Below are 22,104 nucleotides of genomic sequence, written 5' to 3' on the forward strand. Positions count from 1 at the left end.
ATACAGTATATATATATATATTCCATATGTCTGGCTTTTAAAAAGGTAATTATGAAGATGTGTGTAGCATACTCTGTGATCTGAATTGCTTGTCTGTTGCTATTGTCCCAACATTGTTAAATCCAAGCATTGTCAATTTTTTATGAACATATTTAATATTAACTATTGGTGCAGCAACATTAGATAACATGTATATGAAATCAGTTGCAACATCCTTTTTATTCAGGACCATAGATAATTTGGGCCATGGTTATTGTCAAGCATCATTGTCATAACTAATTCAAGCTAACTAATATCCTTCTTGAATTTACATTATATTGTCATTAACTTCTCTAATATGTATAATTTGGTGAAGTTTGATTTATTATAGTGCATGATTTAAAAAACAAAAGGCCTGTGGGGAAAACACATTGTAAGCTATTGTGTAATCTCTGTTGCCTGTCGGGTTGCCTAAAGAATTAATTAGTCACTAATTAGTTTTCCCCCTATATAAAATATAGGTTGCATCAGGTAAACAAGTTCAATACCAAATGTTGTTATATGCATGAACACTAGGGGGCATACAACCATTACCTCAAAGGACGAAAACTGAGTTCACTGAATTGGTTTTACAGTTCATAATGATATGGGGATGAATGCAATTCAATTGATGCATCGTTTTAAAAATCTAACTGAAAATTATCCAGAACATTGGTGTATAAAAATAAACAAATAATTTGCCATATTATACAGTACTTCGTAACATTAAACAACCACTCTTGAACTGGACACCATAAAGCTCGGCACGTGCAGAGGTTCTTTTTTTTTTTTCTTTCTTTTTTCTTTTTTTAGATTAAAAAATAAATATAGTCTTGACATGTTCTGTTTCTTTATTTGATATGGAAATAAATGGGAACAGGGGGGCATTCTAGATGGGAATGTAAACACTGGCTTCCTGTAGCCACCCTAATGTACACAATAGTGGCATTCAATAATATTTATGGCTCCCGCACCACTCTCTGCTACATTCTCAGATTAATCACTGTTCAAGGACCAACCAGCTCTAGGGTTATAATAAGCGCTAATATGGTTCAATGTTTTCAAACCTGATAGAAATCTCAGTTAACCACATGAACCCTAGCTTCCCTATTCTGGGCATGTCATAATAGGCGAACATTCGGAAAAAATACATACATTCGGCGAAAATAGGAGATCTACAAGCTTGCAACGTGTAGCATTGTGAGCTTGTAGATCTGGTATTTTCAGTTAAAGGGGAAATCCACCCATTTTCAATATTTAACTATGTCATTAATATAGCATAAAGGAGTTGTGTGGAAATAAGAAAAAATTAAAAAAAAAATTAACATTGCAAAAAAATTTAACATTGCAAAAAAATTAACATTGCAAATTACACCATGATGAGTCATCACAGTGTAATTTGCAATGTTAATTTTTTTGCAATGTTAATTTTTTTTGCAATGTTAATTTTTTTTTAAATTTTTTCTTATTTCCACACAACTCCTTTATGCTATATTAATGACATAGTTAAATATTGAAAATGGGTGGATTTCCCCTTTAAGAGATTTGGTATAGAGGGACAAAAGGATGGGACCAAGTACAGTCGCCTGGGGGACCCTGGTCAATGAAGTATATAGGGTTTAAGTGGTTAAGTTCCCTTGTGCAAACATATACACCTTACGACATTAAATGCAACCGTTACAGTAGATTCATATGAAGTGATTTATTACACAAAGAAAATTCCTATTACAAAGTTATCACTGAACATTTGCAATAAATATGACCTCCATACCGTAGAGACTCCATTGCAACTATACTGGATACTTGAAAAATGAAAGCGCAAAAAATTTAAAAATATATATAAAGAAGAGTAAATGATGAAAATTAACAAGGGTCACAAAACATACATAAAAGAAAAATGACAAACCGGTGGTTATGTAACGTTCTCCTTAGATGGACTTCCATATTAGGCTGGAACAACGTTGTGTGTGTGTGTGTGTGTGTGTGTACAGTATATATAAATGTATATTGTTCCACACCAGTCAGACTCCAGAGACGCTAAATCCAGAGTTCCTGTGCTTTCTTGTCACGTCAAGAGATACAAATCACTACCAGAGTAAAAGAGCAGCTTCTCCAGTGTCAGTTCCACTCCATTTTCTTCCTGTCATTACTATCTGTTCTGATTAAGAGAAGCATGCATTTGGGCCGACATTAGGCTCCATATACAGAGAGAAGGTGTCCTCACCATGGCATGAATAGGGGCCTGTGGGAAGAGCGCGTCCGATCAGGACAACCAATAGATTCTTTCCCTCTCTTTTTCTTTCCCTTTTCTCCAGTCCTTCCTACTTTCGCTCTCTTTCCTCATCTTTTCCCCCACCCTCCCCCCCACACACCCTCTTTCATTCTCCCCCTCCCATCTGCGGAGGGTCTTTAGGAGGGGTCTCCATTCGCCGGGGCCTGTTCGCTGGTAGATCCCTCACCCTCAGGGGGGGGCGAGCCCCCGGACTCACCTGGAAGAGAAACATGGGAAATGTGTCAATCACAGAGCAAACAAAATTGAACACACACACACCTGATTTTCCTACATTAATTCCCTCATCTCTAATCCTAACCTTAACAATCACCACTACATGCTTAGCCCTAACCTTAACTTAATTCCAATTCTAAACCTAAAGCTTGTCCCACACTACAGAAGTCTTAAAATATTTTTTTTGCGGTCACCATGTCAACAGTCCACTCATTCACTCCACGTCTGTCTCCTTGTAGACCTGTCCCTCTCTCTGCTATAGTGGTTGCGTGCGACTCCAGCCGTCCCACTGGAACAGTAGTGACATAATTATCCAGATTCAAAATCCTAAAAGTCAAACATGTTTGATATTATCGGGGAAACCTCGATGCATCTGTGAGCAGAACAGGAGCTTTAATATTGGATCTGTGAACCCCTCATACTACAGGATAATCTGAGCAAATAATCGGATCACAAACACGCATGCACACATACTGTACACACACAATCAAGTTGGTTTGACAATGCCGCACAGCAGGCTATAAATCTGACTACATGAGAATCCTGAGGAAGGAACTTCAACTTCCTCCAGCAACACAACGTGAGACCACGAAACAGTATTTCTTATCAACTAGATTTATTGCATTAAAATGCTAATACCCTAATAAATATTTTGGGAAACTTTTTTCAAAATCAAGAAAAAGCAGAAGAATCAAATAGATCCAATGACCATGATGGGAAACGCTTACTTCCCTCCATTGAGCTGTATTGAAGCTTTTCTCTTCCAAGCTCTAAAACAAAAGAGAACTAGAGAAGAGGTACTGGGTGATAAAGCCCGGCAGGGGAAGCCAGGACTATCACAAGTGCTGTTACGGGTCATTAAAACAATCCATAGAAGGTTATACTCATCTGTATTGCTCAAGGTGTTGCTGTTGCTGTAGGCGCAATACACCTGCTGTGATCTGTTCACGCTCGGCATGTGTGCACTACGTACACTGTAAAAGCCTCACTGTCAGTTGAGTGGGTCACAGCTGTCTGGGAATGTTAAGGTCATCGGTTCAACCATCACCTTACCCAGGCTACGTGTCAAAGTGTGCCTGAGCAAGACACTTGACCCCTGATTTTTTTTTTTATGTTGGTGTGAATTGCCCACCTGCAGCTTTCAGGTCCATCTCTGCCATGTCTTTGCTCAGTTCACTGGTGCTGCCGGCCGGTGCGGCCTGCTGCCCTGCGATGTCGGGCACAGCGTTCCTGCGGCCCGTGCGATCACAGTTGATGAAGTCCGAGTATGACGTCGCCTCTACGTCCATCATCTGTCCATGTCCAGCGCTCTCATTACACCTGCCAGAGAGGAGGGGGAGATGTTGTTAGAAAAAATAAACAATCATAAAATCATCTGGGCTGTCTTCCCTACCATGGCCAATGGTCTCAGTGCATCATCACTATTTTGAGAGCAATCAACACAACGTGACAACTGTTATATACGAAGCAGAGGCTACTGAACACTCCATGTGTAATGTTGAGCTGCTATATGCCTCATTTTTACAAGCTCACAACACGTCACACCATCATATGACAGAGCATAAATCAGTTCAAGAGTCAGGGCAACAGATCATGTTAAACCCAGAAAATTTAACACAATCTATGTTCAAATTTGGCACTCATAAACAATAAATATGTTTTATAAATTAAACATTTCTAGATCCGCCCCACCCCCATATTTCCCATCCTCAAGTCTGTGATATCAGGAGTGGAAAAAGTCCACCCTAGTAAACTCACCCATGCTCTGTATGAACAGAAACATGAATAACATCATCAATATACATTTGATTTCACAGTTAGAAAGGCATCTAGAGCATTGTATAGCTGGTTTTGAATGCTACATTTAAAATGTAAAATTATGGGTAGTACAGGTATGTCAATACTGTTAAGCATAACTATTTTTGTTGTTGTTAAGTACAACAATTATTTTTTTACTTCATCCACTATTGATGTCATCATTGTACAATTCCATTTGGCTACCTTTACATACACCTTTTCAGAACTTCTCATTTTAAGTTAATTCCATGTAATGATATGATAAAAATAATTGATGTTGTCTATATATGGACTAGTATATTGACTGGTATATAAACAACTGAAGTTGTCCATTATCTGTCGCCCTACCTTTGAAAGAGGGAGCTGAACGTGAAACGCACACGGAGTGGGTCACTTCAGCACCTCAGGAGCCCACTGTTGACAGTGAATTAATGAAAAAAAAGGAACATCTATACTGTGGCTGGTCGTAATTACCATTTCTATTTCTATGCAGGGACTAATGGCCCTGCTGACATCTGTGCTAATTGGCCGTCCTAATTACAACAGAAAAAAAAACACAAAAAAGCTGCTCCAAAACTACTGAGGCTCACATACTCTCTTCCCTCAACTGGACGGTTCTGTCACAAAAGGTAACTTGCAGTGCAAAAGGGACTCAGGGAGGAGGTGGACTGGTCAATAAAGAGAGCCACAGCGAACTGGCTTTAAAACCTATTAAAGGGCTAGTACAGGAGGGGAGCCAGAGGGAGTCCCAGCGACGAGCAAATCGAGCTTCCATTAGCTATTCATTCCTCCTCTTCTTCCTGTTTCTCAGTCCATATTTAACTGGGTCATGGATCCTGCCAACCACTACACAGTAAAATCCAGAGTGTTAGTTTAACTCTGAGAGTGTACAAATGGAACCAAACGGGACTGTTAAAGGTCCATTTGGTTCCGTTTGCGCACTCCTGTGTGTTAAATGAACACTGAGGATTTTACAGTGTTAAGACTCTATACAGCTGGTGGTTCCTCTGAGAAAAGAGGAAGTGCAACAAAAAAAAACGAAAAAGCTGGTCCAGAAAAGAAGACACAGCGATTAAGAAACTAAATAAAATATAGTAAACAAAGAAAGAATAAATTAAAAGGAAGAAGAAAAGTTCATGAAGAAACAAGTGAAAGGACTGGAGAAAAATAAATAAGTACAACTCCTCGGCGCAGCTGTCCTGCACATACAGTACGTCATCACAGATGACCTGGCCTGAACATCTCCCTCATGGCCTGGACTGTTAATTCAATTTAATTAACACGTGTCTGTGGAGCATGATAACAGCATCCAACGCCAATTTAAGCTAAACTAAATACATCTGCTGATAAACAATGGAACACAGCTCAATCCGTCCCCTCAACTTGACCTTGAAGGAAACGATAGGAGAGACGGAAAGCGATAGAGCAGTGGTTCTCAACGTTTTCTGGATCAGGGCCCACTTGAAAATCTCAAAAGTGTTAGATGTTAAGTGGTCAGATGGGTGGGTCACGAGCATTTTCAGAGCATGTTTAATTTAATGATCAAGCAATTGATTGTGATCCGTATACGTTCCTATTTATCGCTATAACAATGAATTTTTTTTTTTCTGTGTTTAAGAAAAAATACCATGACATTTTTTATTTTTTTTTACATGAATTCTTTGTATATTATATCATAACAATTTTATTTGGGGGCCCACTTGAATATCCTCACGGCCTACCAGTGGGCCCCGGCACAGGTTGATAATCACTGTGATAGAGAGGCAGGAGGACTTAAAACAGAACTGGCAGCAGCTGCAAAAATGACACAGTGACCCAGGGCCAATCGGTTCCCAAACACTATGCTTGTTCCATTCCACCAGTATCATAAAGCTAAATGTTATCATAAACCATAAAGATCCCACAATTGTTTTCCCTCTCTCTCTCTCTGTTATGTTTGAGCACACCATGCTGAAGAGGAAGTCCCCAGGGTCATTCACTGATAGGGGGGGTTAGGCAAGGCAATGCAGCTGTACCGTCACTGTTGGAGAATATGAAAAAGTTATTGGCCTGCATACAGCCTTTAAACATCTCTAGGTAAAAGCGCTGCATCAGGAAATGTCAAACAGCAATGGCCTAATAGCGTTTCCCCGAATGTCCCTACCACAAAACAAGCACAGCACTGTATTCCCGAATCCCAGCGCTGCAGATGGTAGCGTTTTCTTTTTTTTCTTTTTTACATACAATGCAATGTAAATACGCCGGATTTAGCAAGAATGCTAATTTTCATCCGTAGTCCCCATACAGAAAACAAGCAACATTACAAAAAGAGGTACAAACAGAAGAGGAAAAAGCAACAGTAAAAAAAGGCCTAGTTTTGACCTAAAATACCAGACACTCAGGAAGAGTGTGATCTTTGGTTGGATTGCCATCTACTGTAGCTTGCTACTCTGTATACCCATTAGAAAGCTAAGTCACTGTGGGAGGCCAATTTCATAACATGCATAGTACCAAAAAAACTAAATCATAACAAATGTAACTAGGCTAGTCTCAACAATTGCCATAATTAGGCCTACATTGTTCAGATGTCCAGATCAGAACCATGCTCCAACAAGTAAAACCTTACTTAAATTACCCCATGGACCAAGTTTCTGTTTCCACCTCAGACAAACAATGAGAAACAAACATCACAGCACATAGCACAGCCGGTCTACTTCAGCAGGGACTGTGCGTGCCATATTATGCTCCACTTGCTCCATACCAGTGGCCCAGTTGTTATGTTGCTTATGGGAGCTTTGACTAATTGCAATTCTCCTGTTTAATTAGTTGGCTTGCCCGTGCAAGTGGATCAGATCCTACCGTGAGATCATTAACAGGTTTCCATGGAGGGATGAGGATGATAATGATGATGACGGTGGTGTTAAGTTCTCCTCTCTTCACCATGTGTTTACCCTGGCCTAGACTCTGCCTGAATGCACTCTTCTGCCTGGTCTCAGCTGCAGAGGGAAGGGTTTAATGATGCCACTTGCTAAAACCATGTTAGTCCTTGTATGAGCAAAGCTCTGCAAGATAATGAACTTGTTTGTGTTGCACTGAGGGCATGAGGCAGGTTGTTTTAGTTGCTGTTGGACTGCTGATATTTATGCAATGCAAATGAAGATGTAAAGTGACATGGGAGAGTGACACTAGTGGCCTTCTGTCAAGCAAGTCACTGGTCAAATTGTGTGGGGTTTATTGTTGAGTGGAAAAGCAATGAATAACCTTCCCCTTCACCACAGTATTGTATAAGGCCAGGAGCGTATCTACTGTATGTTTCCCGGATTCTATGGCCCCGTCTAGACTGGCAGCCAAATCCAGCCTAAATCAGATCTATGCCATATCCAGATTGGAATCCGGTTTGTTTTATGAAGTCTGAACAGAGAGACAGGTCACATGGAATCCGATTTTTACAAATCCGACTTGAGACACATTCAGAGGTGGTTTCAAATCTGATTCAAATCAGATTTCTAAAGATGCGATTCAGTCTGAACGCAGTAACCTGCTCTAACCACCCAAGTCGCATATCAAAATGTCCCAAACGTCACTTGCAGCGCGACCCGAGCACCACTAACGTCATTACAGAGCGCAAGAATTGATTTCGATTTATGAGAGCGCAAGGGGTGTAATGAAAACAAAACAATAGTGCAGCATACGTTTCACAGAAGAAATGGCGAGCAGCATTCAGTGGACAGAAGGGAGAAATTCAATGTCTCCTAGCACTTTGGGGGGGTGCCTCAGTACAAGCGAAACTTGTAGGAATGTACAGGAACAAGGCAATATATGAAGACATGTCTCGCGGCATGGCAGAAAATGGGTTCACAAGGTCCTAAAAGTCATGACGTCATGACTCCTACGTCGTTACCACAGCATTGGGTTGACGTTGTTTAATTCAGTCTGAACACACAGATCTGTGACAGATCCGATCATTTGCAAATGCAGTGTGAACAGACAGGGCAAAAGATTGGATTTGAGAAATAAATCGGATTTGATTGGATTTGACTGCAGTCTAAACAGGGCCTATGTTCCCCGCTTACAACCCTAAGGTAAGCAGGGAACATAGAACCCGGGGAACATAGGAATGACCCCATAAGGCCTATTCGGAGTGATTTTTATCCAGACCAGTGCCAAAGCAGCATTGTCTTTGGTTGTGTGGAATGGCTGGGAAATAATACGATATAATTTGGGGTATGACTATGCTTTCACAAGGACATTTTGAGAAACGATAATTATTAATGTGCATATGATGACACAAACAGGTAGAGGCAACCATTCATTTCACTCACCTTGAACAGCTTAATACGTTCAGAAAACTATCACTTTAATGTAATACTGCCTTTAAGACCAGTAAAAGACCAGATGATTTAACCTTATCGTCCAGCTCTGCTGGAAGACATTTTCTCTTTAAGAGATTTGTTCCATTGCAAGAACATGCAAGGGTGCCTTAAGTCAGTCACAAGTTGCTGACTGAAATAGTAGCACATAATAATCGCATCATGATAAATTATGATACGCTTCCTTCCCTTATGTCCCAGATAATAAGAGAAGGGTGTCTTTATGTGAAAAGGCCAGTGTGTGTATAGGGAAGGTAACCCGACACAGCTGCAGCTGTAAACACTATCACAGGATAAATGTCACAGGTGTGCATTTTCACTCCAGACAATAACAATTCAATCACTGCAGTTCGGGTGGTGAGTTGAACTCAAGTTTAGCCGTGCTTCTCATTCTCTCCTTTCCCCTTGCCTGGTTTCTCTCTCCTCCCTCTGGCACTATACTGTATGCGCTGACTGTTTGCAATGCAGGGGATCCACTTTACATGGGAAAACACCACTCGATTATTTCATGGAATTTAAATGCCAGGCAATTTCCCTGTTCTCAAGGAAGCAGCGGTGTCACCTGTTCAAATCTTCAAATAACACACTGCAACAGCATAATCCCATTGTGAAAGTAATCAAAGGTGAATTAGAACAACAGCCTGGAGGATGCCTTGATGGTATTTACTGTATGTATGAGAGTGAGCGGTGGTCAGGTCGGCCAAGGCGACATGTAACAGGAGAGCTTTTGGCCTTGTGAAATTAGGCACAAAAGCCTGTGCGATCACTGAGGGAATATGACTCAGCACTGCCACTTTCACCGGGCCCATTAGGGAGACAAGCTCACTCCCATCCCGCCAGAGCCTTTTAAGCCTGATTTGTGCGTAATAAACTCACATTATCTGCAATAACCCACACAAAGATTGACTTCCTTGCTGATGTTGAAGTCCATTAGTGCCATCTTCTTCCAAGCAATTAAAAGTCAGTCAACTAATTTCACATCATTTGTTGACATGGCAAAAAGCCTTCACATGAATGGGCCTCATGTGTTTCTCTTAGCAACGCACTAGTCCGTTGGGCTTTTAATCCAGGGTTCTTGTTGAGTGCTCTCATCCTCTGAGGTTTCCCACAATCTGAAATACCAAAATTCCCTCCCAAAAATAAGGCCGGTAAGGCTAAGGCCTTGATCTTTAACGCCGTTAACCCAATTTCAAAGATGTTTTCCAGACAATATAATTTCACATAAGGCAAAGACTGTGTACAACCATGATCACAATTCTAGAACTTCTGGCACTGTGGTCAAATAATACCTCAGCTTGCTACTTCAGCATAAAATGTTTAGCATTTAAAAAAAAAAAAGTGGTGTTTTTTTAGAAAGAGGAAATGAGTGAAGAAAGAGTCAGGCTTACCCAAATACTCACACTTGAATCATCCACCACTGAATGCCCAGAAGCCCAACAACCTTGCAGATCCCTGACTGTGTGTACAGACAAACGTCCATTTAGACCCTCCAAAGACAAGTGTTGCACACTGAGAGCAGCCAGGCACAGTGCTTTCACGTTGCCCCCTCCCCTGCTTTTTCCCTGCCTCTCAACCTTCCCAGTCAGACCGGGTCTGGACACTGTCTATTCACATGATGTCAGCAGCTGCTTGCAGGACTGCCAGCCCACTTCAAACACAAGGGAGTTGTGTTTCCTCCGCAAGATTAGCCTTGTTGTTCTACGAAGCCCTTCCTTTCATAAATAAATAAAACCCTGTCCATTCAGTGCCAGTGTATATTTGCCCCATATATCCTTCCTCTTTTTATGAGGCCCAGGCCGCCTGTAAGGGCCTAATTTCTCCTGGGGAAGTGAGTAGAACAACTTGCGAAGCAGCTAGCTTGCTCTTTTCGCAGTCACGGGTTGCTTGCGCCGGTGCCGTGAAACCTTTGCCTGACGGGTAGAGGTGCATACAGGCATCTTTGTCAGGTTTAATTTAGAAGGAGTTACGGAAGAGGATTCACCATCTCCCTCTCAGCTGCTTCAGACCGTTGTCTCGCACGATAGATCTCAGGCCAACTCTCCTCTTGCAGAAACTGCCACATTTTCACAGATAATGTCATACACTCAAAGCAGATACTGAGAATGAACAGTGCCACTCACATGTAATTGCCATCCTAATTATCCATCAAGCAAGTGAGCTCCTCTGCCCAAAGGCTTATCAAATCAGCAGGAGGAGCAAGAGATAAGAAGCCTGGCCGAGGCTATTAGCATCAACTACAGAGTAGAAGCGTGGCAAGAGTACTGATGCATAAAACAAAATATCTTCTTGGGCAAGGTTGCTTCACTCGAAAGCCACAGTGGAATCAAAAATCAATCTCACTTAGACAGATAATATTGGCAGCCATACAGAGAAACAGCTGAGTATAGTGACTCTCCACTTCACAAATCAGAACCTCTGGTGGTCAATATGGAATTCCTTTTGCACCTCATGGCCGATGTGCCATTATATCCTGCTGAGGGATTGCCAGCAGTGTGATGGTGGTGCCATCAAACCCAACCCATCAAACTAATCCTGGTTCACCTGCAGGTCAAGGTTAACCACTTCAGCCATATATACTTAGTCTAATGGGAAATAGCTAAAATAGCTGATCTAAAAGCTCACAACATTTCACGATGCAATGCATTGTGAGCTTGTAGATTGACTTTACGTCTTTTGGAAGAAAATGGGGGAGGAATTCTTAATTATTTTGATTTTGGAAATTCTCCCAAAAATTACATGTATTGTTATGAATCTGCATGGTAAAATAGTAAATCATAGAGACAGAAAGACCCTTACTCAATCATTGATTGTAAGTTGACTAATACAAATAATGTATAACAATCAAGTACATACTAACACTCATTGTTTAGTTCAATGTAGAGGCAAACAATACAGCAATAAGAATCATGTTCCCTTTTGTTAGAACTGTTCACTTAGCAACAGACGGGCCAATCAACACCAGCGCATGTGGTGTGAAAACTAATGTATCATAACAACGGCTTGCCTTTCACACAATATGAAGACAAACCACAATATACAGTCATCAGATTACCAATCCCTGAAGACAGCAGAATTATGAATACATGCTGTGTTGAATTCTGTTTTGGGTCCATCTATGGAGACAAAAGAACTGTAAGCCAACTGCTTTTAGAATAAAGCGGGTTGAGCCCTTCTTTCTAAAATGACTACTGAAGAAACATGCCGAGCCCAGCCCCAGGCTATAGGGAATCCCCTTGTGTGTCACTCACACTCACACACACACACACACACACACGAATCTTTGACCACACAACATTCACAGCTGAGTCAGGAGCAGGTGTCTCGACTGGACTCCATAATGAGATGGTGATCACGTTCAAGAAATAAAAAGTCCCTGCCATCTTAATTTCCAAACAGCGTAGCAACTTTTAGAATTGGATGATCTGGCAGGGGCAATGTTCTGAAAACAAATGTGTTGCAGATTTGTATCATTCTTTTATAATTTTGCTTGTATAAATACAGTACTACACACAAATGGATAGTTAAATGTCACCTGAGTCCTTCGCTTAAAAGAATCAACCAAAAGATGTTGCCATGATGTTTGCCATGACAAAATCTTCAAACAGTTATTCTCTTGTGCATGTTAGAGCAAATTTACCATCATGTCAAGATAGGTTGGGGCACACATATTTACAATCCTTATTGTTCTTATAGTTATCTTGGCATACATTGTATTGCTGCTGTTAGCAAAGTCTTGCAGAACATGCCACATCATTTTTTTTGCTGATTGTACCTGTATGAGCAAGTGACAAATAAACCACTCTTGATTCTTGATATAATTATATTATAATAATTTTGTCCCCTTTAGTTGTTTTGGGGGTATGTGTCACTGTACATCTGCAAATATGTGAAATTTGTCCTCTGCGTTTAACCGCAAACCGAATACCTTCTGATTACCAGACGGCCTCTCTACCCACTTTTGAAAGTATTTAATTTCCGACGTATTTCCTAGTGAAACAGGAGCTGTGTGCGTCTCAGCCAATCACAGTGATGGGGTGGGTTGAAACGCAAGGAGCAACCTCCAGACACTGTACAGATGAACGTCTTTTACCCAGCTATGAGCACTGATTTTGGGCATGATGAATACCATGACCCGTCTGGATGTCACATCAGTTCACAAAAGTAGACTAGCAGGATGTGTAGTGTCTAGCAGGATGAATCATTGCTCGGTGTGGAAGATTGATTGACTTCCTCACACAGTGAAATGCCATAAGCTGGTACAGAACAAATATGTAGGATATCTTTTTGAACTATCATCTCAGTAGCTTGTCTTGCATAAACATGTCTCTAATAATAGACGGGTGGATGTCATGACTGATATTATTGGTTAAAATTGGTTAGTACTTGCTGATGTACTGTAACTCAACCTTTATTTATAAAGCACATTACAATGACCAAGGTTGACCAAAGTGCTCAATTAAAAACAAACAATCAAGAACATTAAAAAAAAAAGATTCAAACAAGGAGAATTCAAAGAAACAAACAAAACATTATGCAACTGGAATATACAAAAGGGACAAAAAAAACGACATTTCAGCAGTATACAGTAAAGGCCAGTGTTTATGCATTCAAATAGAGTTAAAAGCCAGGGGAAATGGGTTTAAGTAAGGATTTAAAAACCTCTGGTGACTGAGCAGAATAAATGTGTAGGGGCAAGGTGTTCCAGAGCCTGGGGCCGGCTTCCGCAAAGGCTCGGTCACCTTTGGTCTTGTGCCTAGTTCTGGGCACAACTAGAATTGACTGGTCAGCCGACCTCAGGGCTCTGGCTGGGGTGTGAGGCCATAGGGCAACAGCAAGCCACCGCTACTACTAAAGCATTACACATTCACCATGAGTGCTCAGGCTCCCCGTTTAGGGCTTTAAAAACAAACTATAAAATCTTAGTTCTAAAATGGACCGGGAGCCAGTGGAGTGAGGCGAGGAGTCGAGGTCGGACTGGGGTGATGTGGTCACGCTTTTTCTTACCAGAAAGGAGGCAAGCATCTGCATTCTGCACAACGCCTAAGAGCCGACTGGTCGATGCCTACATAGAGGAACTTGCAGTAATCAAGCCTCGAAGATATAAAGGCATGGATTACCCTCTCTAGGTTGGGTGGGGGAAAATAGGCCTTTATCCTGGCCAAAAGCCTAAGCTGGAAGAAACTAGTTTAGACAACAGAACTGATCTGTTTGTCAAATGTGAAATTGCCATCAAAAGTCACACAAAGGTTCTTGACTGATGAGTGGATCACAGTGATGTTAGAGCTTAGGTGGCCCAGAGAGTTGATGGAAGAGACTGAATCATGACCAAGAATGAGTACCGGTAACTCTTCTGTGTGTTAAGAAATTGGTGTCCATCCAGATTTTGATATCTGTACGAATCAATGCCGTTTGCTTTTACTGTTTGATGTAAGCACACATGCCATATTTGTTTTGCGGGAAGTAATCAAGATGGACTATTGATATAAAAATACAAAAGATTTTATTTTATTTTCATTTTTGGGGCATATATTGTTGTCCCATCATGACCGCAGTTATGCTGTAAAACGTATTTAGATCTCTGACTTTGCTCTGTGTCTGGGTAAGAGATGGAAGACCTGGCATGACACTTTAATTTATGAGAATAGACCACAGCCTGCTCCAAGCCATCCAAACTTATCATTGTAATTGTGGGTGTAAGAAAAACAATATATATAAGGCCCATACCATGTCATTGTCAACATCGGTCACATACTTTCCATAAACCGCAAACATTTTTCCTAAAATTGCTTTAATGTTTAGATGACGTCTTTGTTTAAATTGTGTTAATAATCACTAAACGTTACGCAAAACCTTTGTCATTAAAAGCCCTCTTCCAAGATATAATGCAAGTTTGAAATGTAGCACTTCATTGCACGTGGCATCCCGCCAGTCTTTTGAGCAAGAGCACGCCCATGCATAGATGTGCAAGTACGTACCCGTGACCTCTCGTATCGATCAAAAGACAACCAAAAACAACACTCTTACCAACGCTTACAAAACCTGCCGAGAGTCAACAGCGTGAATTAACAAAGGAATGACCCTGGCTGGATGCATTTCAATGATCCATTGTGTGACCTGTTAAGTACTGAAGGTGCAGGCATAGCTGTTCTGAAGCAGTCCAAAGAGAACTTTTGGCTGATGAATTCACTAAATTAGGATGTCTGCAAGGTTAAAACTAGTTATTTCCTAGTTTCCTACTATTTATGCACTTGTAAACCTAAGTAAAATTAAATCACACATTAAAGTAAAATGGATGCGCGTGTGTGCACGCAACGTCATTAAAATAGCATCCCACCAGTTAAAAGATCACCACTACAACACTGCTTGTAAGGAACAATTTTTCCAGGTGTAGTTTTTCCTCTATAGTGATAAAAAAAAAACAAATAAAGGCCGGATCTATATAGAGGCCGCGGGAAAAAAACTAAACGTTTGTTGTTGTTAAAAGGTTCAAATATTTGCTTATTTATTCATTTTATTTATTTTCAGGCTCACTACTCACGAGAATTTGCACTTTTCTAGCCATATGGTTTAGAGAGAATGGGTCTGTGTGTGTGCATGTATATGTGTTGTGCAAATTATCAGATACAGTAGGAAACGAGCATGTTGGGGGCACCGGCGACCGTGAGAGAGAGAAGAGCTTCCTGCAGCAACAATAACAGCTGACAGTGTGAACAATAAATCAGTGGCCATTTACTGTACAGTAAATGGCCACTGCCTACATTTTGGTTGTAAATGAACCATAAAAAGTATATATATACACATATATACATATATACATGTATATATATATATGTATAGTATCTAATGTGACGCGTTTCCATTTGGCAAAGGAGAAGACAGGTAGGGAGGGAGTACTTTGGTGAGACTACAAGTGGGTGGTGAAAAAGCCAAATCCAGTATTTGTAATGTCCACAGATATACAGCTCTTTCAGGACTTATTTAATAAAATTGTATTATGATATGGGATTCAAATACATCTGGATATGGCCTGGGTATGATAACACCCAATGATCATTATTTAGTGGAAAATAGGCATGTGGCATTCCAACTTAAAAACTTGTAAAGTGTTTTCCCCACACCGTTTCAACATGAATGGCAGTGAATGACGTTAAACAATCGAATCATTTGGACCCACACAGGAGCAAGTTGGGAACAGCAAGGCTCAGCCATGCCAGCCTTTGACATCAGTCATCTATGACGACAGGCGCTGGTCGGTCCAACAGTCACACACACACACCCACACACTCTTATTGATGACTAGCCTCCCAGAGAGCCAAGCCGTAAAATGTAGGGTGAGATCTACCATATTCACTGCATAGTGCATACACTGGATGTTTATGACCCATCTTTCTCTATAGGCTGTACACACAATGGAGACTGAACAAAACCCATGGGCTGGCCAGAAGCAGCATGAGGGAGAGGACAAGATAGGACAAAATAGGACAGGACAGAGAGGGAGGGATCGTACACGACAGCCGACAACAGAGAGGAGAGGAGAGGGAAAGGAATGCATGCTTATTTATTGAGCTGGCTAAATAAGGCAATATAACAAGCTTCACTGTTTAGATTCCCTTTTTTTTAAGAACTCAGGGGACACGCAAAAGGTCTTCCTAGGCTAAGCTATACTGCATAACCCAATTTGTAACAGAACAACTGGTTTGGCAAAGCCTTTTCTAGTCTGTACCACCTGTTATAGGGGATTTGTTCGCATATACGAATACATAACTGGACCCATGAGAAAACTGCACTTACCAGGGCATAAACTGCATTACTCCCTTATCTCACTGACACAGCTTGTCGTCGTTCCCAGTAGTCAATTTTAAATAATAAAAAGTATATATGGTATCTGAGCAGACTACTGTAGTGCCTGTACTGACAGTGATTCCAGAGGAGGCCTCGGTTTGGCTGACACACTCGCCAAGTAATTCCACTCAACTGCATCATCACGCTCTTCTCCCACAAGTCTAGGAAGACGTGGGCGTCATGTGATTCGATTTGCTGAGTTGAGAGGACAAAACAGCGCATACATACATACTGTAACCTTCCCTAATGGCAAACATTCAGAAGGGAGCGGCAATTACCGCAGGTCGCTTCAGTCCTAGAAAGTGGAACCAACCATGAAGTGGGACACAGCACAAACCGTACGGACCTTGATGTCTAACCTATGTAAATACACAGTAAAGTCCTCAGTCTAAATGTAGAGTACAAATGTAACCAAATGGACCATTTGATTACATTTGTGCACTCTGAGTTACACATGTATAAATGAACCCTGATTATTTTAAAGTGTACTAGAATTAGTTAGTATACTGTGAAATGCTATAAGCTGCAGAACAAATATGTAGGATCTTTCTAATTACAATCTCAGTCAATTGCATAAAATTGCATAAAATTATTAGAAATTGCATTTCTAATAATATCATACACTATGAACAGTGTTTTGAGCCTTAACTGTAGGCAAGGTTCCTCTGCGTATATCCCCGATTAATTCAACTGTCAAAGATCGGTTCATTAGTTCTCATGAGCTGCTTCCAATCAGCCTGGTTCATTATTTACCCATTATTTGCTCTTCCCAGTGATTCTGCCAATCCAATGCATAACTTAGATGTCTACAAGATAAAAATGAGATTGAATAACACCAAAAAGATTGTTTTCCTTTCTTCATAATGAAAAAGACAGGCTACCATTACTGACACCTTGTTGAGAACCGTAACAAGAAAGGTTTGCAGACCATGTGCCATTAAATAGGAACAATTTAGAGAACTGGTTAAAGCATTTTTGGATCCATTTTTTATTTTTTGGGGGCTTTTTCTGCCTTCATTGATACTAGATAGATAGGAAATGGGGAGAGAGCGATGGGGAGTGACACGCAACTAAGGTCGTCGGGATTGGGACTCGAACCCACGACACGCAGTGCTCAGACCGCAACGCCAGCGGTCCGGGACGGATTTTGATGACTTTTTGCAAATACATCTTTTATTTTATGGACCATTTCAGGCTAGACATTAAAATGCAACAATAACATAACTTATTATATATTAAAATAATTGTGGGTTGGATTATCTATCTATCTCAAGCAAGTTTCAAGTCTCTGAAGGTTGATTTTCACACCGTACTGAAATGAACTGAATGCATAAACCTTTTTGACAATCAAACAAACTACGCTATGCTTTGGAAAATGGTTGACTAATGTCAGTGAGTTTGTCGTTGATAGTCTATACATGCAAGAGCCAGACCACCGGTATGGTCCTGATAAAACAGTTTCATTCTGATTGACAAAAATATGTTGTAATGCCCTGTGAGACATTTGGGTGTATGAGCCCTTTCTGTCAGTCAGTCACTAACAAGAAGGTTAGGGTGATGGCACTCACTATTTCCTCATAAGCAGACCAAGGAACTAAAAACAGTGGAGCCAAAGTCTCTACATACAGGGCTAGGAATGTGGTTAGGGGCCGATATATTTTAGCTGACAGAAAGCACGGCCCACAAAATAAGTAAACCCATGATTACAGAGGGAGGAATACTGTACAAGAATATACTTGGCACAGAATGTTCACATCATTTTTTATGTTTTACCAGTAGTAGGGGCTACTGTAGGTTGTAGCATCAACAACTATCTACTGTGTTTTATAAATGTATTTAAAATCTGAGATCAGTGGACAGAAAGCTAGCCTAATTCTGGACATTATCCTGGCCATCTGCCCAAGGGAGGTGAACTTATTCTGAGAATAGACTGCTATTTTTATCTTAAACTGTATTAATGTCCCACCTTTATCATGGAAGGGTCCAGCTGGCTCAGGTGATCATTAAATGACAAATTGGATGGAGACATTCGGTGTCTGCTGGAATACCAATCATGTCGTGTCAGTAAGAGGACATTTTACTTAGGATTGACAGTGGAAGATGTTAAATGGCAAACTTGACTGGCAAGAAAAAAAAGATCTGATGACTGCAAGGGGAAAAACAACTGACTGACAACAACAACAGAAAACAGCAGACCGCCAACCCCCATCCAGTGAATGTTGTGGCAGTGCAGGGATATAAGGGTCTTAATGTTCTCAGGGCTAATAATGTCGTTGTTGGCAGCTCTCAGCAAGCAGCAGATATGACTTCCATTTAGTGAACGAGCTGAAGTAGGAGGCTGGCATTGTTGAAAGTGTTAATGCAGCACTGCAGATAACTGGACTCGCATGACCTCAATATATAAGATTCTAACCACTTTCTACCTGCAAAGTCTCCCTCACAGCTAATGTTAGGTGAGCAAATGATATAGAATTCAAGTAAATAGCCCACAAAGACCAGCTGTAATAATAGTGAAGATGTGCAAATGTTCACTCCTTCAAAAAAGGTTGAGAGATCAGTGCCCTCTTCAAATGACTTTTATTACGGAGACAGTTAAAATGGTAATGCTAATTTATACTTTATTGCATACTTAGCACACCCTTTTTGACAAATATCACTCAACCAACGTGACATTTGACATAGGGAATTAGGGATGGGCAATTAACAAAAAATATATCAAAACAGATATTTAGAACCAATAACCAACTTAATCTTGCTTGTGTAGGTTAATCAAATAATGAAGAATCAGATTTTTTAAATATATATACACACATATATATATATATATATACATTTCTTATATATCAACGAATCGATAGACAAATATTCTAATACATTTTTTCATAATGAACTACATTGATTAGTCTGATTAACCATTTATTATACTTTGTTGTACAAAAATAGTGAAAATGGACAATTTTCGACACGTGAGCTTGTAGAGCTGCTATTTTTATTAATCGTTCATTCATCGTAATCGAGGCAAAAGTTTGAAATAATCTGTGATATTGATTTGAAGTCATACCGCCCAACCCTAATTTGACACTTTTTTCAGTTCAAATCACATTTATTGGTCGAAAGGGATTTTTCTGCAAAGTATACATTAGATTTAAAGCTGCACTATGTAACTTTTTTTTATTAACCACTGAGCTAATAGAAATTTAATTTTGACCTTCAAAATTTGTGTCAAACCATAAACAGGATCGTGTCAAAGGTCATGTCCAACTAGACCTAAATGTCTCAACAGCAGGGATTGGGGAAATACAACCACCCCAAGTGTAGAAGTTATATTGTATGAACATACTCTACCATACAGAGTGGACAAAATAACATTTTATTCACCCCAGAAAATTACATAATAGAGCTTTAAGAAGGACACAGAATAAGGAAAATATAAGAGATAATCCATCAGGACACTACTCCAGCACAGGCATGTATGATATTGGGTATAGGGGGTTTCCTTTTTGGCAGTGCAGAACAGAGAATATACAGAGAAGACACAATTTCATCAAAAGTCAATGAGATGTCTGAACCACTGGAGGCAGCAACGTGCTGTGATTTTCCATGAAAAAAAGCATATTATCCACAACAATGACAAGATTTTGATCAAACAGGCTTTTTTCATTGTAGTATTGCAAACTGCATAGCCCACCATGCTCTAGGTAAGACATTTCTATTCAAAGAAATGTCAACCATGTCTTTTAATATTTTTATATAGCCCAGCTACCGATTTTTTTCCTAAAAGTTACTGCTTTTACAACCCTAAACCAAGGATGTGTTTTCTGTCTGTCACTTTTAGATTCTGTCTGCAAGAACAATAATTTCAGAGACAACTTCACCCCAAGCCATTTTTCCCAATTTAGGCTATACTGTACGCCTATGTTAGCTCTGTATGGACCAGAGCTGGGCCTGTGTGAACATCCCATATTTGGCTCCACACCAGCCAGCTGAGAAACACTGGTCTACATTAGCACTTATACAACATAGTTACCAGTTCCAAATTTGGAACAATATATTGACTACAACAATTGCTACAATGCAACAGGTTGCAAATACAGACAGACATGTTTAAATATGGCTGTGTAGATACTCAGACCTGTAAATAATGTCTCCCCAATAAAGTACTCCCCATGAGTTCCATTAGCTCTCCATATAGTGCATCTTGGGCCCAGTTTACATTTTACAATTTGGGCTGAAATGAATTGAGCAGCAATACAAACATAGCTTGACAATATTTTTCAGCCATTGTCTTAAGCTTGGGGAAAATGTAACAATCCTGTTTGTTCACCGTTAACCACACTGAAAGAAAGCAGGGGAGTGAAGAGTGAAGCCAGTGTTTATTTCCACCAGTGCCCATGGCAGGCAGGTTGGCATCTACCCAATAACACTGGCATGGTGGGGGGCCCTCTCTCTCCATCTCCACCCACCCACCCACAGAGTACATGCATACTCTTACATTAAATAGGCCTACTGACATATCTTTACCCAGAAATACAGGAATCACGTACATAGTAATATCCTTATGTTAATGTATCCATTTGTGTAGGATTATATTGTGTATGCTTTCATTCAGCAGTCGGAATACTGCATAAGATAGCCTATAGTACACCATAACTCTGTGTGAGATAAAGTTAATTGTTTATTGGGTGTTGGTTGTAGGGTGGTGGTTTATAGACAGCAAAAACATCATAGGAGATTTGAAAAATCTAGAAAATCTAATGTGATGCGGGCCTGTTGAGGCCATTCTATTAACACTTAAATGTGGTGGGATGGACATGCATGACTGACAGCTTCTGTAACATTATGAGCAAAATTAATAAATGCATTGTCACACATGTACTGTAGCTATTTAAAAAAATGACATGGATTTCATAATACCATTGCGAAAAGGTTCGATAATTACGTTATATCGTGGGGGAAATGTGTTCACAGTTTATCAACGAAAACTGCATTGTCCGATCATCACACTGACTGTTAAAATAAGATTCGTGAATCGTGACTGTACAGCTCCCTGCGGATTTAACACCAAACACCAGTTGTTACGTCCGTCCGTCCGTTCGTCCGTCCACACACACATACACCACTAACATACACACATACACCTACACATCCACGCATGTTGTTCTGCAGCTGCACATACATTTGCAATATTGTAACAAAAGATCGCGACTAACCTTGATTCGTTCGCCTCCGTTTATCCACTTGTAATGTAAGAACATGAATCGCCCAAATAAGTTTCCAGACACTAGAGCAAAACGTCGAAGGGAAAACTATAGTGGCAACTAAGGCGATATCCACCGTTAATATGCTACGAGGAGTGTTTGGAGAGCAGGGATGTCTCTCTGGAAACAAAAAGGTTACGTCTTCGAACAGCTGTTTCCAAAATGGAGTTGGCCAGCTCACAGCCAATCACATTCCACCTCAGGATTCTCGTCTCGTATTCTGACTATTTTATTTTGTATTATTAGCCCAATAATTAATTCAGATATAACATATAAAATACGTCTTGACAACGTCAAACTGTTTGGTTCCCCTTTCAAGAGTCATCAAATAGGA

At 40.3% G+C, this 22,104-nt stretch overlaps 1 protein-coding gene across 3 annotated transcripts; it reads right to left on the reverse strand.

The window, feature by feature from the left end:
* Positions 1 to 1,463: 1,463 nt before the first annotated feature.
* On the reverse strand, positions 1,464 to 21,912 carry pkig (protein kinase (cAMP-dependent, catalytic) inhibitor gamma). Of its 3 annotated transcripts, none has more exons than XM_080445516.1 (3): positions 10,059 to 10,177; positions 3,657 to 3,844; positions 1,464 to 2,507 (listed from the first exon to the last, which is right to left on the reverse strand). In XM_080445516.1, the coding sequence occupies exons 2-3, from the start codon at positions 3,814 to 3,816 to the stop codon at positions 2,428 to 2,430; spliced, it is 240 nt and encodes a 79-aa protein (XP_080301642.1). In that variant the 5' UTR covers positions 3,817 to 3,844; positions 10,059 to 10,177; the 3' UTR covers positions 1,464 to 2,427. The 3 variants fall into 3 exon arrangements, with proteins under 3 accessions (XP_080301642.1, XP_080301643.1, XP_080301641.1); XM_080445517.1 differs by lacking the exon at positions 10,059 to 10,177 and adding an exon at positions 4,670 to 4,711; XM_080445515.1 differs by lacking the exon at positions 10,059 to 10,177 and adding an exon at positions 21,723 to 21,912 and having other exon boundaries at positions 1,467 to 2,507.
* Between the last annotated feature and the right edge of the window lie 192 nt (positions 21,913 to 22,104).

The sequence above is a fragment of the Gymnoscopelus braueri genome, assembly GCF_963280865.1.
Source record: "Gymnoscopelus braueri genome assembly, chromosome: 12".
Lineage (NCBI taxonomy): Eukaryota > Metazoa > Chordata > Actinopteri > Myctophiformes > Myctophidae > Gymnoscopelus > Gymnoscopelus braueri.

Excerpts from the sequence above, each read along its gene's own strand:
- pkig (XM_080445516.1), bottom strand. The coding sequence starts at position 3,816 with ATGATGGACGTAGAGGCGACGTCATACTCGGACTTCATCAACTGTGAT. Across the intron at positions 2,508-3,656 it reads GATGGACCTGAAAGCTGCAG|GTGAGTCCGGGGGCTCGCCC; the intron begins GTGGGCAATTCA and ends TTTCTCTTCCAG.